This window comes from Apis florea, unplaced genomic scaffold (assembly GCF_048593485.1).
Source record: "Apis florea isolate Af1SG1 unplaced genomic scaffold, ASM4859348v1 contig_3585_pilon, whole genome shotgun sequence".
NCBI lineage: Eukaryota > Metazoa > Arthropoda > Insecta > Hymenoptera > Apidae > Apis > Apis florea.
Window position 1 is genome coordinate 435,597 of NW_028256788.1, and position 12,405 is coordinate 448,001.

Below are 12,405 nucleotides of genomic sequence, written 5' to 3' on the forward strand. Positions count from 1 at the left end.
CGGGATTAGGGAAGTTTGAGATCGTTTAAGTTGAGTTATTCGAGTCGAAGTTGTTTGAGGTAAGATGGTTTCAATTTGATGGTTAATGGGAATTATACGTAATTTCGCGTAATGTAAACAGGAATATTTGGGAATGTTTGACAATTTGTTCAATTTGTGATTGAACACGAAGAAAAATATTTCGGATGGAGGAGGGAAATAATAATTGTATTGTTATTATTTCTGATAAAATAATAAAATGAATACTTGAATTCGAACGATACGAAGATAAGTATATTTCTGAAAAGAAACATGAAACAATATTTTCGAGTTTCATGTTTTATTCGTAGTTAAATTATTTCGAGTATTTTGAATTTTACTATAGAGAAGTGAGAGGTAACAATATTGCGATAATAATTTAATCCATACATTTTTACGTGAAAATTTTAAAACTTGAATTTTGTCTTCTAAAATGGAAATATAATAAAAAAAGAAAGACAAAGAGAGAGAGAGAGAGAGAGAAGAATTAAAGCGTAGCAATTCATAGCATTGCGATGGTCCAATGTAAATGAAAAAGCCCCAAGGAACGAAGAGTACAATTTTATCGGAAAGAGAAAAACTGCAAATGCTTGCCCATATAACGCGCACTCCCATTTGTTATTTTCACGCTTACCCTCTAACTGCGATAAATTTCCACGAAGCATTAATCTATCTAAGAATAGGGATCGTTTTATCGAAAGTGAGAATCGAGATCCGATTTTTTTAATTCCCAATTTCGGTTCATTTTATTTAGATTCGAACATTATTCCCAATATTTTAAAATAGAATAATAAAAAGGATATAAAATAATACGAAGAATAAATTTTATATTGCTATTTTATTAGAAACTTTTCTAATTTCGAAGAAATTGTTCACTCATCTAGTTTTTTTCTTCAAAGCTAAAGAAATATTTTATATATCATATTAATCGAGATACTAATCTATGATTCACTCTTTATTTTTACTACCTCTATTCCACTTTGTGAAATATCACTCATCGATTATAAAATGGTATCATCTTGCGATAATAATCTTGCAATAATATTCGAAGGAGAAAGCAATTTGATAAAAGATAATTTTTAAAGATTTTAATGATATTTCAGATCTGCCTCGTTTTTCTCTATATATATAAAATAAAAAGAAATCATCAAACATCATTACGAACGTGTTGGCCAGCAATTCACAAAAAGATGTTTAAATACTACTTCGAAATGCTTGGTCATTCTCTCCGCTCATTGCACTCTTTTATATTTCCTACCGTGTGCAAATAAATAATACGGAAGACGGCGGAAGCGGATTGCGGACACCCTAATCTGATATTTCGACGCGAGGGGAGCGAATATTAATGTCGATCCGCTACGGCCAAAGGCGTATGCCTCGTGTACGCCTTTATCCGGCCACCAGTCAAGACCTACGTAATCCACCGGCACCCTATAAGGCTAATGAGTCACATCATAGACGACCGCCATAGAATGTTAAGACGCTCTAATAGCTTTTGCGGAAGTCGGACCGCCATTGTCGCTATATTCCAATACTTTAATCGTCACGGCTAAGCAAGCTTTCGAAAGCAGAATGGACGATGCGTATGTTTCAATACCTTTATTCGTTAAAGGTAAGCGGAGAGATAAAGGTTCGAAGAGAAATTGTGCTAATACGATACTTTAATCGTGTGGTTAAGCAGAGAAATTTTCAAAAGAAGATCGTACTTAGGACATACAATAAAGGAATAGGAAGATATTTGTAACGGGAACGTTTTCTTTCGAAAGGGATATGTATCGAGGAATTAAGATGGCTTCGGTGCGTATCTCGAATAAGCAGCTTTATCGAATCGAGCTTATGTGTGTGTGTGTACATTAAACACGTGATGGAGTGGAGATCGATCTTCGATGAGATAGCCGAATTCGAATGTTGGCCACGAGTTGGAACGTGGCGCTCTGTGACTGAATCGAAGGTTATGTGACGAAGATAATTATCTTGCGTGGAAAAAGTTACTAGATGACTTAATTGCATGCATTTGCATAAATACTCGAAGTATTGAGAATAACAGTATATCGTTTAAAAAAAAAAAAAAAGAAAGGAATATTTTTTTAGAAACTATGTTTTCCTTTTCGAGATCACATTTTGTTATTGAAAGTATAAAAATTTGGTCGCGCTTTCATACAAAAATGGATGACGTAAACGTAGAATATTTGAAAATGAATATACGCGAAAGTATACAAGTATACATTTGGCCATTGATACAGAAGATATTCATATTGTTGTTATGCAGAAAGGGATTTGCACGGGGTATCAAGTTGGTGTTTTAAGTCTGGATGCAAATGCGAATGGAAACGTTGAAAAGTAATAATGAAAGTTGATTGTGTATCGAATAGAATTTCGACGTGATACGCGCAACGTGGCAGAATTTATTGAGAGATTAACACCCACCATGTGTAATATCAAAGTATTACGATCCTTATCTGTAGACTGTCTAGACTCTAGACGTTTCCGTGACTCATAGAGACTCAAGAGGATATCGAACACGTAAGAAACGAGAAACACTTTACCTTGATCGATTATATCACAGCTGGATTTAAAAAAGAAAAAAGAAAAAAGAAATAGAAAAAAATTCATCTAAATATTGTTTCCATGTAATCGCACGTGGTAAAAAAAATCAATAATTACAGTTTATTACGGTACATCACAAGTGTTAATTATTTAAACAGAATCGATTAGAATTGCAAATACGATGAAATTTGAAATCGAATGCAAATAAAAAGTGAATTAATTTGAATAAAATCGATTAATTTGCATTCCGTTGATCCTGCAAAGATCGAGCGTGTCGGAGACTCTGAGAAAAAACCTACTGTAATCGCCAACAGATGGTAGCACTCTATCAGAGCATCTCCTCTTCTCGTTCACCCTTCTTGCTCCACCTATACTACATCCGACATAACATTTCCTCCTACGTTACATTTTCATCGTACTTTATTGAACTTGTACTACTATCGAATCAATATCTTTGTACGTAAAATATAAGTTGATTATATTTCGCTAAAAAAAAGCAGAACTAATAAAAAAAAAAACCGAAAGAAATTCGATATATCTTAAATATACAAAAGTGTATGTACAAAAACTTTATAAATAGATGTTTCTACAATTAGATATATATATATATATATATATATATATATATATATTATAAGTAGAATTGATCGTCATAAATCAAACATGCCCATTACAATTCCATTTTTCTACCTGTTCATATACCATAAAGACTTACAATAATTTATAACTTCTTATTTATCCCTACAACTTTTCCACTAACTTTCTTTCCAATATTTCAAATTTAGAGCCATTTGTATTCTCGTGCCATTCGTCCTTCGAATTACAAATTCCTGCTTTCCCTATTCTACAAACGAGTACCCGACGAGTGCTCCAGGCGCGACTCGATATTCCCTCCCCCCACCCCATCGATCTGGCACGCTCTCCAGTTACATTCCCTACATGCATCTATTCGATTCGACGATTACGGAGTGCGCCCTCGATTCCCCTCGAGCGGACAACGCACACCCACGTCGGTCGCCCAATTTTCCACGAGCGAGCGAACGAGCACTCGAGGATGTATCGGAGAGGCCACAGGTATTCGGCTGGGCCCCGACAGGCCGCACACTTTTTCTCCCCCACGCATTCCACGGGATCGAGTGGCCCCGAAGGGCCTCGACCCACGCGCCGCGACACGGCCGCATCGCTTCGCCGCTCAAAGTCGAATGACGATCGCGCCCCCACCACCCACGCAACCGTCGCGCGCGGCACGCTCGTCCTCGGGTGGCGCGCGTGGAGGGGGTAGCGCGCGGCCAATCAGCGCTCGTTCGTCGTACGCCGCGTCGAATCTCGGTCACGTGATTGGCGGCCGCCGATTCTTCGTCTCGCTCGCAGTCGCAGTCGAGCAGCGTCGTTCCCGTGGGTCTGGTCGGTTCGTAGCTCGCGATCCTTCAGGTTGTCCTTGTTCGACCTTCGCAAGGGTGAGTCCCTTCGTCCTTTACCGATCTTTTACCCCCATCCACTGCGCCGCTCGGCCTCTCTCGCCTCGTTTCGTGGAAGAGAGACGCGAGAGCACGATCCTCCGAACGATCCTCGTCGCACTTACCGCGCTTCTACGAACTCCTGGGCTTGCTTCCCCCTCCCTGCCGCCCTTTTACACGCTTTGCCCGTTTCCCACCCTTTGTAGAGCGGCAGAGTTCAGCGATTGGAATACTTGGCTGACTTCACTCGGCGCCGGAACCATCCGCGCGCCGGCTCCGCTGATTATCTGCCCGCCGAGCCTTTGACACGTCCGTGCTCTCAGCTAGAGATACTCCCAGCAGATAGCTAGGGAATCGGTGTACACGAGTTGGTTCGAGTGACGCTTCGCTAAGCGATTCGTTATCGAGGAAACGCGATTCTTGTTGCGGAAATGGAATAGGAACCGGGGTATTGCGATGCGACGTTTTCTACGCAGAACCTTCGACTGTATTCAGTCGGGGTCGTTGGTATTTCCCGGAGATAGAGCGTAGGGAATATCCACTTGCTGGTATAATTTTTCGTTCCACGAGTGTAAAAATATTTTCGTCACGTAACGCGGTAATAAACCCAATGGATCCCATTATATTCTTATAAATTTGTGTTTCGTCTTGCTATTTATATAAAAAAAAAAAAAAAAAAAAAGACACAAAGATTTCCAAATTCCTCAACAAGAGTACTACTTATCCCATTACACATCGTATCCACAGCAAAAACCTAATAATTATCTTTTGAACGAGCAATTTGTCCATCACTTTCTTCTTTCTTTTTTCTAGAAATTTCTTTAAATTTTCCATTCGAAGTCCGGGGAGAATAAAAATCGGAAATCGATCAATCAAGAATTTGGTTCGCTCACCGAAACTTACGCAATCCGGGCCAGGCTCTATCGGATCCAATATCAATTACGGGACGGTTGCATACGACATATCGGAAGAAATACAACGTATCCGCGTTTCGTGCCGGGCATACGTGCACGTATGCGCCGAGATAAATGCCGTGGCGCGCGTTTAATCGGTCGCACAAGTAGAAAGAGTAATTTCGAAAGACTCGGGGAGGGAGTAGGAGGCACGTGCCAGTGGTGCGCGCGTGCGTCAGTCCGCGCTCGACGCACGGTGGCACTCGGCTATTTTCGAAGAACGTGATATAAGTCCCGATGACGTTCGTGCCCGTTCAATGTGTACGTGCGTCCCTGTCTAGAAATTACCATTGCCACTTCCCTCGATCGCGGCCAGCCGGTTTTAATGACCTTTCGACAAGCGATACGCGTCACGAGACTAATCGCCTCTCCCCGGGAAAACACCGCGCCGGCATTGTTCCTTATCGGCGCTCGTTCACGATCCGGCCACGATTTCATGTCTGACCTCATCCATTGTTTACTCCTTCCTTACTTTTCATTAATTTTCCTTTTTCCACCGAACGCGCTCGTACGCGCTTCGACATTCTCGATCGAACGCTTCACGCTCTCCTCTTCCTTCTACGCTATTGGAAAGCAACTATTATTATTATTATTATTATTATTATTATTATTATTATATCTTAATGTTCGATGTGATCCCATTGTTCGGAATCCAAATTTCTTCCTATTCCCTGGGAAAAATATTCGAGCGGAGATAATAATTCGACGGGCCGGGGGTCGAAATTCGCGCATTTCGAAAAGGAGGGGAGCGGAGGGAGAGAGGAGAGAAAAAAAAGAGAGATCGAGGAGGAAGATCGAAGAAAGAAGGGAAAAACAGTGGATGACAGTGCAGAAAAATCCGATCGATCCCCGGAGCGGCGGTCGGGGTGGGGGATCCGCGCGAGGCAAGCCGCCACGGCCGTCGGTTCAGATCCGCTCAGGAGGGGGTTCTAACCCTGGGTGGGGGCTCTTAAAGGCAACCGGGTGCCGTCCGACCGTCGGAATTCGGGTGGTGGAAGGGAAGTCCAGGTTAACCGTCACGCGCTATCCCCTCCCCTGACGGCTGGTCGCCCCCACCCTTAAGGTGGCAGCGCCTCCGCCGGGCATTCCATCGGGTGGCACGCTTCGACGAGACGACAGAAGACGTTCGTCGTTCGTACGCTCGGTCAGTCGTGCTCTGACGCCCGTTCCGAGTGGTCGGAGTTCAGTGAGGCGAACAACAGAGAGGAAAAGAGAGAGAGAGAGAGAGTCGAGCAAGTAGTACGGATACTACAACAGTACGTTCTCGCGCATCGAGAGTAGAGAAAACTACCCTTACCCCGAATATATTTCTTCGTTCATCGTCCGGCCAGTCGCTCGCTATTGCCAGCCTGGCCAGGCGTGCAGTGAATAAACACACGGCGAGCAGTTGAACAGCGTAATATCGCGCTACTCTTTTGGATTACCAGTGCAGTGTAGCAGCGAACAAGACGACAAATTGTGACGGCGAACAGTTTGTCGAATTCTCGTTGATCTCGTTGATAATTTTGTGATAAAAAAAAACTTGTTGTTGTACGATGGTGACCGGGGTGGGTGCCACGATGCCGACAGGCGGTGTCACCGTCGGTGCTACGCCGCCGGCGCAACACGTGCCCCAAGAGGCTGGACAACCCCCTGCCCAAACCACCACCACGACCACCACCACGAGAAGATCTGGGGAGAATCGACGGGTTAGTGTCTTTGAACAAATTTCCTCGAATTGCGGAATTTGTTTGATTCGGTTCGCCGCTTGAAGGTGAACGATCCAAGTCGCGTTGTTCGAGAATTTTTCTATTCGAGACCGTCTATCTTTTCGAGATTGTCTACTAAGATCTATCAAGATCTAAGAAGAAGATAGTATATATATAGATGGTAGCGAGAATCGATCTGAAAAAGTTTCGTGAAATAGAGTTGTCGACGGATATATTATACCCGATTGGCCTCGTCGATGTTCTATTGTCCGTCCTTGTTCACGCCGAACAAATGGCAACAAAGTATTCCGGCAATTTTGCAACGTTGCCCAACCCCCCGAGTTTTAACGTTAGAAATCGAAACTAGCTTAACTGAAATATTATCGACGATTTATTTGTGTCTGACGTAGCGGTTCCGTTTCTGTTACAGAGTAACAAGCCGATTATGGAAAAGCGCAGACGAGCCCGCATTAACAATTGCCTAAACGATCTGAAGACCCTCATACTGGATGCCATGAAAAAAGACGTGAGTACACAACAACAACGATTTTCAACGTTATTTTTACTCAAATTTTCGATCCTCGACCCCGATCGAGATTTTCAATTTCTCTTCTCCCTTCGATTCTTCTTCGATCCTCGAACGAGTCACAAATTTCAAACAGGACAAGTTCCAATCGACGAAATGAACTCGTACAAAGTCACGACAAATAGATCATTTTGTTACCTCCTCTCGAAACTTTTCACTCGAAAACCTGTGCCAACTCTTCACAACTGTTACGTAACCGGCCCTCTTATCTTTGCGATTACAGCCAGCGCGACACTCGAAGCTGGAGAAGGCGGACATTCTGGAGATGACGGTGAAACACCTGGAAACACTCCAGCGTCAACAGGTTGCCCTGGCAGCGGCCACCGATCCTAACGTGTTGAACAAATTCCGCGCCGGTTTCACGGAATGCGCCGGCGAGGTTGGCAGGTTTCCCGGCCTGGACGCCTCCGTGAAGAGACGTTTGATGGCCCACTTGGCCTCCTGCCTCGGACCGGTCGAGGCGAGCAACAACAACGGGCAGACGACGAATCAGCAGCCCGTGCAACCGGCGCCACCGACCACCCAGCTCCAAGTGCACATTCTGCCCCAAGTGGACGCGACGCCGAGGATCCAGGTGCAGCAATCGAACGGAATCTTTTTCACGAACGCGAACGGGATGGGCCTCCAATTGGTGCCCACCAGATTGGAGAACGGCGACATCGCTTTGGTGCTACCCGCCGGTGCAAAGGCCACCCCGGTCGCGTCGCCAGCCTCGTCCCCCGCGCCGACCTCGCCCATGCCGGCCCTGATCCCGATCCCCCAGAGAACGGCAAGCACGGCGTCCGCCTCGTCCTCCTCGAGCTCAGCGAGCTCCACGTCCACATCCGCGGCGAGTCCTGTGGCGTTCGAGGCACCGCCAGCGACTTTCCGCGACCAGCCTGCCGCCTATACAAACGGGAACAGCCACAGGGACGTGGCGACGTCTCCCGCCAACGGTTACACCAGCGATCCAGAGTTCGATCCCCGCGTGTACAGCAGCCCGCCTCTTCAGAAACCGCTCGCCCTCGTGATGAGGAAAAGCGTGGTGCGGGAGGTGGAAGAGAAACCGTGGAGGCCGTGGTAAAAAGGGGGACGAAGGAGGTGCGAAGAAGGAAGGTGGTGTCTGGATCTCTGTTTGTTGTGTTGTTTAAAAAAGACGGAGTCAAGTCGGCGTCGCGGGTGATATAAGGACGATATAACGAAGTATCTCGAGTGATGTATGTATATATATATGTTATGTATATATATATATGTTATACGCTTCGAATTTGTTCCGGGAAGAGAAGAGTGATTTTCGAGGAGAGAAGACCCGCGTCACGATCACACACACGGATCATTGTTCCTTACTGTATCGCGTTTTCAGAAGTCGTGTTCTTTCGTTGAGGAAGAAGGGTGAAAGGAAGTGTGCTAGAAGCATTTCCTCGCCGATGGATGAAGATAGAAGAGTTCGATATTCGTTGCCCGAGTGCGTGCAGTCGGCCAGTAGCCTATGAGGCAGTGCCTTATACAGTGCCTTGTAAATATTATTTTATCTCATTCGTTAGAGGAATCGTCGTATTCGTCGGAGTAAAGAAAATTCGTTTCATTGCTTTGTTGAATCCATTTACGTTTCTCGTTAACGTCTGTCCATTTCGTTTCGTCCCGTTCTTCCCGTTCATTTCTCCCCTTTATCCATGTTTTCGCGTTCTATTTCGTTTCTATTGTGTATATATCATTAAACGAATGTCGTATTTTAAGTGCCTTACGCAACAAGAATCACCGAGGTCTTCCATTCTGTTTCTTGTACGTGAAAAAAAAAAAAAAACGCCAAGCGAGTGTTTTGTCATGTATCGTGGTTGTAATAAGTACGAGGAACGTTTGTAAAATTAACCGAGAAATCGCCTAGTTTGTAGATTACATGTTAAGATGCGTATATGAGAGAGAGAAAGAGAGAGGAGGATACGAGAGGCTGCATGTCCGTATGTACGTGTGATTGTGTTAATTTATATTTATATCGAGTGCAGAGAAACGAAATTTATAATTCCTCTCTATCGTGAGAATAGAAAAAGATCGACGCTTATCATTGCAAGAGTATCAAATAAATATTGATCTCTTTGTCAAAACTTATATATTGGTCTTATTCGTTCATTTCCTCTTCTTTCCTTACCATCATTACTCTTTTATAGTCGATAAGTTCATCTTCCAAGATCATCTTCCAAATCAATCTCTTCAAATTTCTTTATTACCTTATTATACTTGAAATTTACCCTTCAAATTATTTCATCGCTACACAATCTTACGATCGTCATACTTATTCTCTCTCTTTTATTCCTTCAATGTATCGTAAGAATACGCAACATCGCAGAGAAAGATCGTTTCTTTCGTACGGAAAATAATAGTCGTAGGTAATCGAGACGTTTAAAAAACCGTTGCAAAGTGGGCCTCATCATGTGCATCGCTGCAGCTTCCAACGCGTACTGAGCAAAGGAGGTGACCGTGCACGTTCGCAGAGGTGCTGCCACCTGAAGGAGAATACAGGAGGTTCTCCTTCGAGTTAAACCGGTCTACAGACCCCTTTCGTAGTTGTGGCGCCCGACGAGGTCCCAAAATCCCTGCCACCACCGAGCCAAGCCGAAAACGGGGGTCTTCAAGACTATGCTGCCTCCTAGCGGTGGGTCCTCGAACTTCGGGGCCCTTCCACGTTCCGAACACGTGCCCTTTTCGTCGTCCAAGAATCACAGAGGGCGTCTGCAACCTGAACCAACCGTATCTCGTCGCCTTTATATTTTCCATCGTTCCGCGAATCGTAAAAGTACAAGAAAGAAAGTAAGGGATTAGAAGTTATCAGCGAACGCTGAAGAATCTAATCTCTCGAGCCCGTTCAACGATAATAGATTATCACGATCGAGAGTCTCTCTCTCCTCCAAGTAATAATCCCGTGAGTAATTTTCCAGGAATTCTTGCTCGGAAAATTCTCAATACGAGTCGACGCTTACTAAAAATATCGTGTTCGTCGTATTTCCACAATGAAATACTCTCGGTTTCAACGGTTCAGAAGTTATATTTATTCGCATCTGCCGATGCTCATTTCCGCTATTGCACAGATTTTCTGGTTCCGATGACGATGACACGAGCCTCCTCCAATCGATGTCCGACCATAAAACGTTGCGTCGGTGTTCGAATCGTAATTCAAACTCTTAATGGTTTCGTTACGAAAGCAGGAAGTGCCGGGAGGAAAGTTGGATCGTCGCCTAGGCGTCTGGTTTTTGCAAGAAAGCACACTATATCGGTGTATTACCATAATGCGGCTCTGGCTGGCCGGTGGCGTCTCTGGCACCGCAATTTGCGGCGCAGAAGTGGCAGCAGTGGCACACGCGATACAGTGGCCGAATGACAAGCTGTACGGTAGCACCTTATTATTTCCGATCGTGAACCATCATGGGCCCCTAGGTCAAAGTAAATAGCGGGCTCGAGGCCTCGCGGCTACCTTTCTTGGAAACGATCGGCGAGACGATCCAACGGCGGGAGAGGATTTTCCATCTGTGATCTCAAACGTGAGTGATCAAAAGCCTCGTGACGATACATTCAATGACGATATACCTCTTTGCGGCCTATCTTGCCACTTAGAGTGTATCGCTCTAAGCGACGCGTAAGATTTCCAGGTATAAAAATGACGATTTTACACGCAGGCCGGCCGGTTTGTTGCATAAGTAGCAACAGACACGGGAATTAGAATTCCTGGTTATCTGCACTACGTCGAGTTGGTTATCTTTTGTTACGTAAAATCTCGAGGCAAACAGGTCTCACGAGATACGAGCACCGAGCTTTGACCGGATTCTCCTCTCCTAACCTCTCACGTACGATTTTCATAGACTCGGCAAGAAGCGAAGCGAATCCACATTTCTTCGAAATCGTGGACGGGACATGATTATCCCGTTCGGGGAAACCGTTCTTTTATTTATCAGACCCGACCCCCAGCCCGCCTCTAATCGTCATTACGATGATAATCGAGTCGCATAATTCCTCCTAGGTAATTTAATTTAATCGAATACGATTTTTCGCGTCCTCGCCTCCCAATAATATATGCGAGAGAGAAAAAATTGCGGGTTCGAAGTCCATACGGCGCCGAGTCCGTTACATGGACGTTTCCAACGGCGAAGAGAGGTTATGTTCTAACGAATATTTCGTGTTATATACGTCTTAATTGAGAAACTGTATTATAGCAAATTAAGGGAAATTATATTATGAAATGTAACATCGTTCAGATTACATTGCGAAAAAAAAAAGAGAGAAATTGGGATCTAAACGCGAAGTAGATGTTGTTGGCTTCCCTGTCACCTTTAGCACCTTTGTGCCCTCCTCGTATGACCTTCAATACGTATACGCGACCTGCTAAAATTGCTAATGACACACATTGGGCGGGCAAAAAATTACGTTTCGAAATCGTAATCACGCAACGTGGAAAAGCGATTGGCAATAATTAATTAAATGCAACGATTAATACGGGGATTTTATGACTGTGTCTAATTTTACCGTTTTTCGCATACGCGTGGTATGCATATGAGATTTGATACTTCTGACCTGAATATATAAGATATATGGAACGACGTGATGAACGTGTTATCTACGTATATACGTGTTTAGATGCGTATTAATTTATCAAATAGAAAAAGAAAGTGAAGATACTATGACTGTCACTTTTAAGCCAACTTTTGCCGTATTCACGTGTAATCAGATCGTAATCGTATACATTGGATTTCTTCTGTCAATTTTTTATGGCTACCAAAATTTCCTTACTTTATTCGCCAACATTGCGCGCAATTAGTTATTCACTTATTTAATAATACCGAATTACATCCTCTTTACAAAAATATATTTAAACCGATTTTATCCGTCATGTAACTTTCACATTTCATACGAATAAACGATTTAATTAATCCCAACCGACACAGATCGACACGCGCTCTTAAATATAAAACGCCAAGCAACGTTAAATCTACAGCTTCTCGAGCAGAGATACCGTGTTACAAAAAAAAAAAAAAAAGAAAAAAAGAAAAAGAAAAAGAAAAAAGAAGAAAAAAACAAAAAAGAAAGAGACGATAGCAGGAAATCCAATCACTCGCATCGCGGACAGCGTAATTAATTATTCCATGCGCATTCACGTGCAGGCCGTGAAAATCCGATCGGGCCACGGATAC

General features: G+C 43.9%; 3 protein-coding genes across 4 annotated transcripts in view; 2 read left to right on the forward strand and 1 right to left on the reverse strand.

The window, feature by feature from the left end:
• LOC147656593 (uncharacterized) overlaps window positions 1-12,405 on the reverse strand; it is a 251,152-nt gene that overhangs the window by 57,842 nt on the left and 180,905 nt on the right. The gene's annotated exons all lie outside the window — the stretch shown is intronic.
• On the forward strand, window positions 5,654-9,334 carry hry (bHLH transcriptional repressor hairy). The gene is made up of 3 exons (XM_003694450.4): window positions 5,654-6,663; window positions 7,094-7,189; window positions 7,473-9,334. Exons 1-3 carry the CDS (start codon window positions 6,511-6,513, stop codon window positions 8,310-8,312), a joined length of 1,089 nt encoding a protein of 362 aa, XP_003694498.2. The 5' UTR covers window positions 5,654-6,510; the 3' UTR covers window positions 8,313-9,334.
• LOC147656594 (uncharacterized) overlaps window positions 9,832-12,405 on the forward strand; it is a 164,179-nt gene continuing 161,605 nt past the window's right edge. The window contains exon 1 of the mRNA XM_086914086.1: window positions 9,832-10,761. The gene's annotated coding sequence lies outside the window, so the exon portion shown is untranslated. The remainder of the gene's footprint in view (window positions 10,762-12,405) is intronic.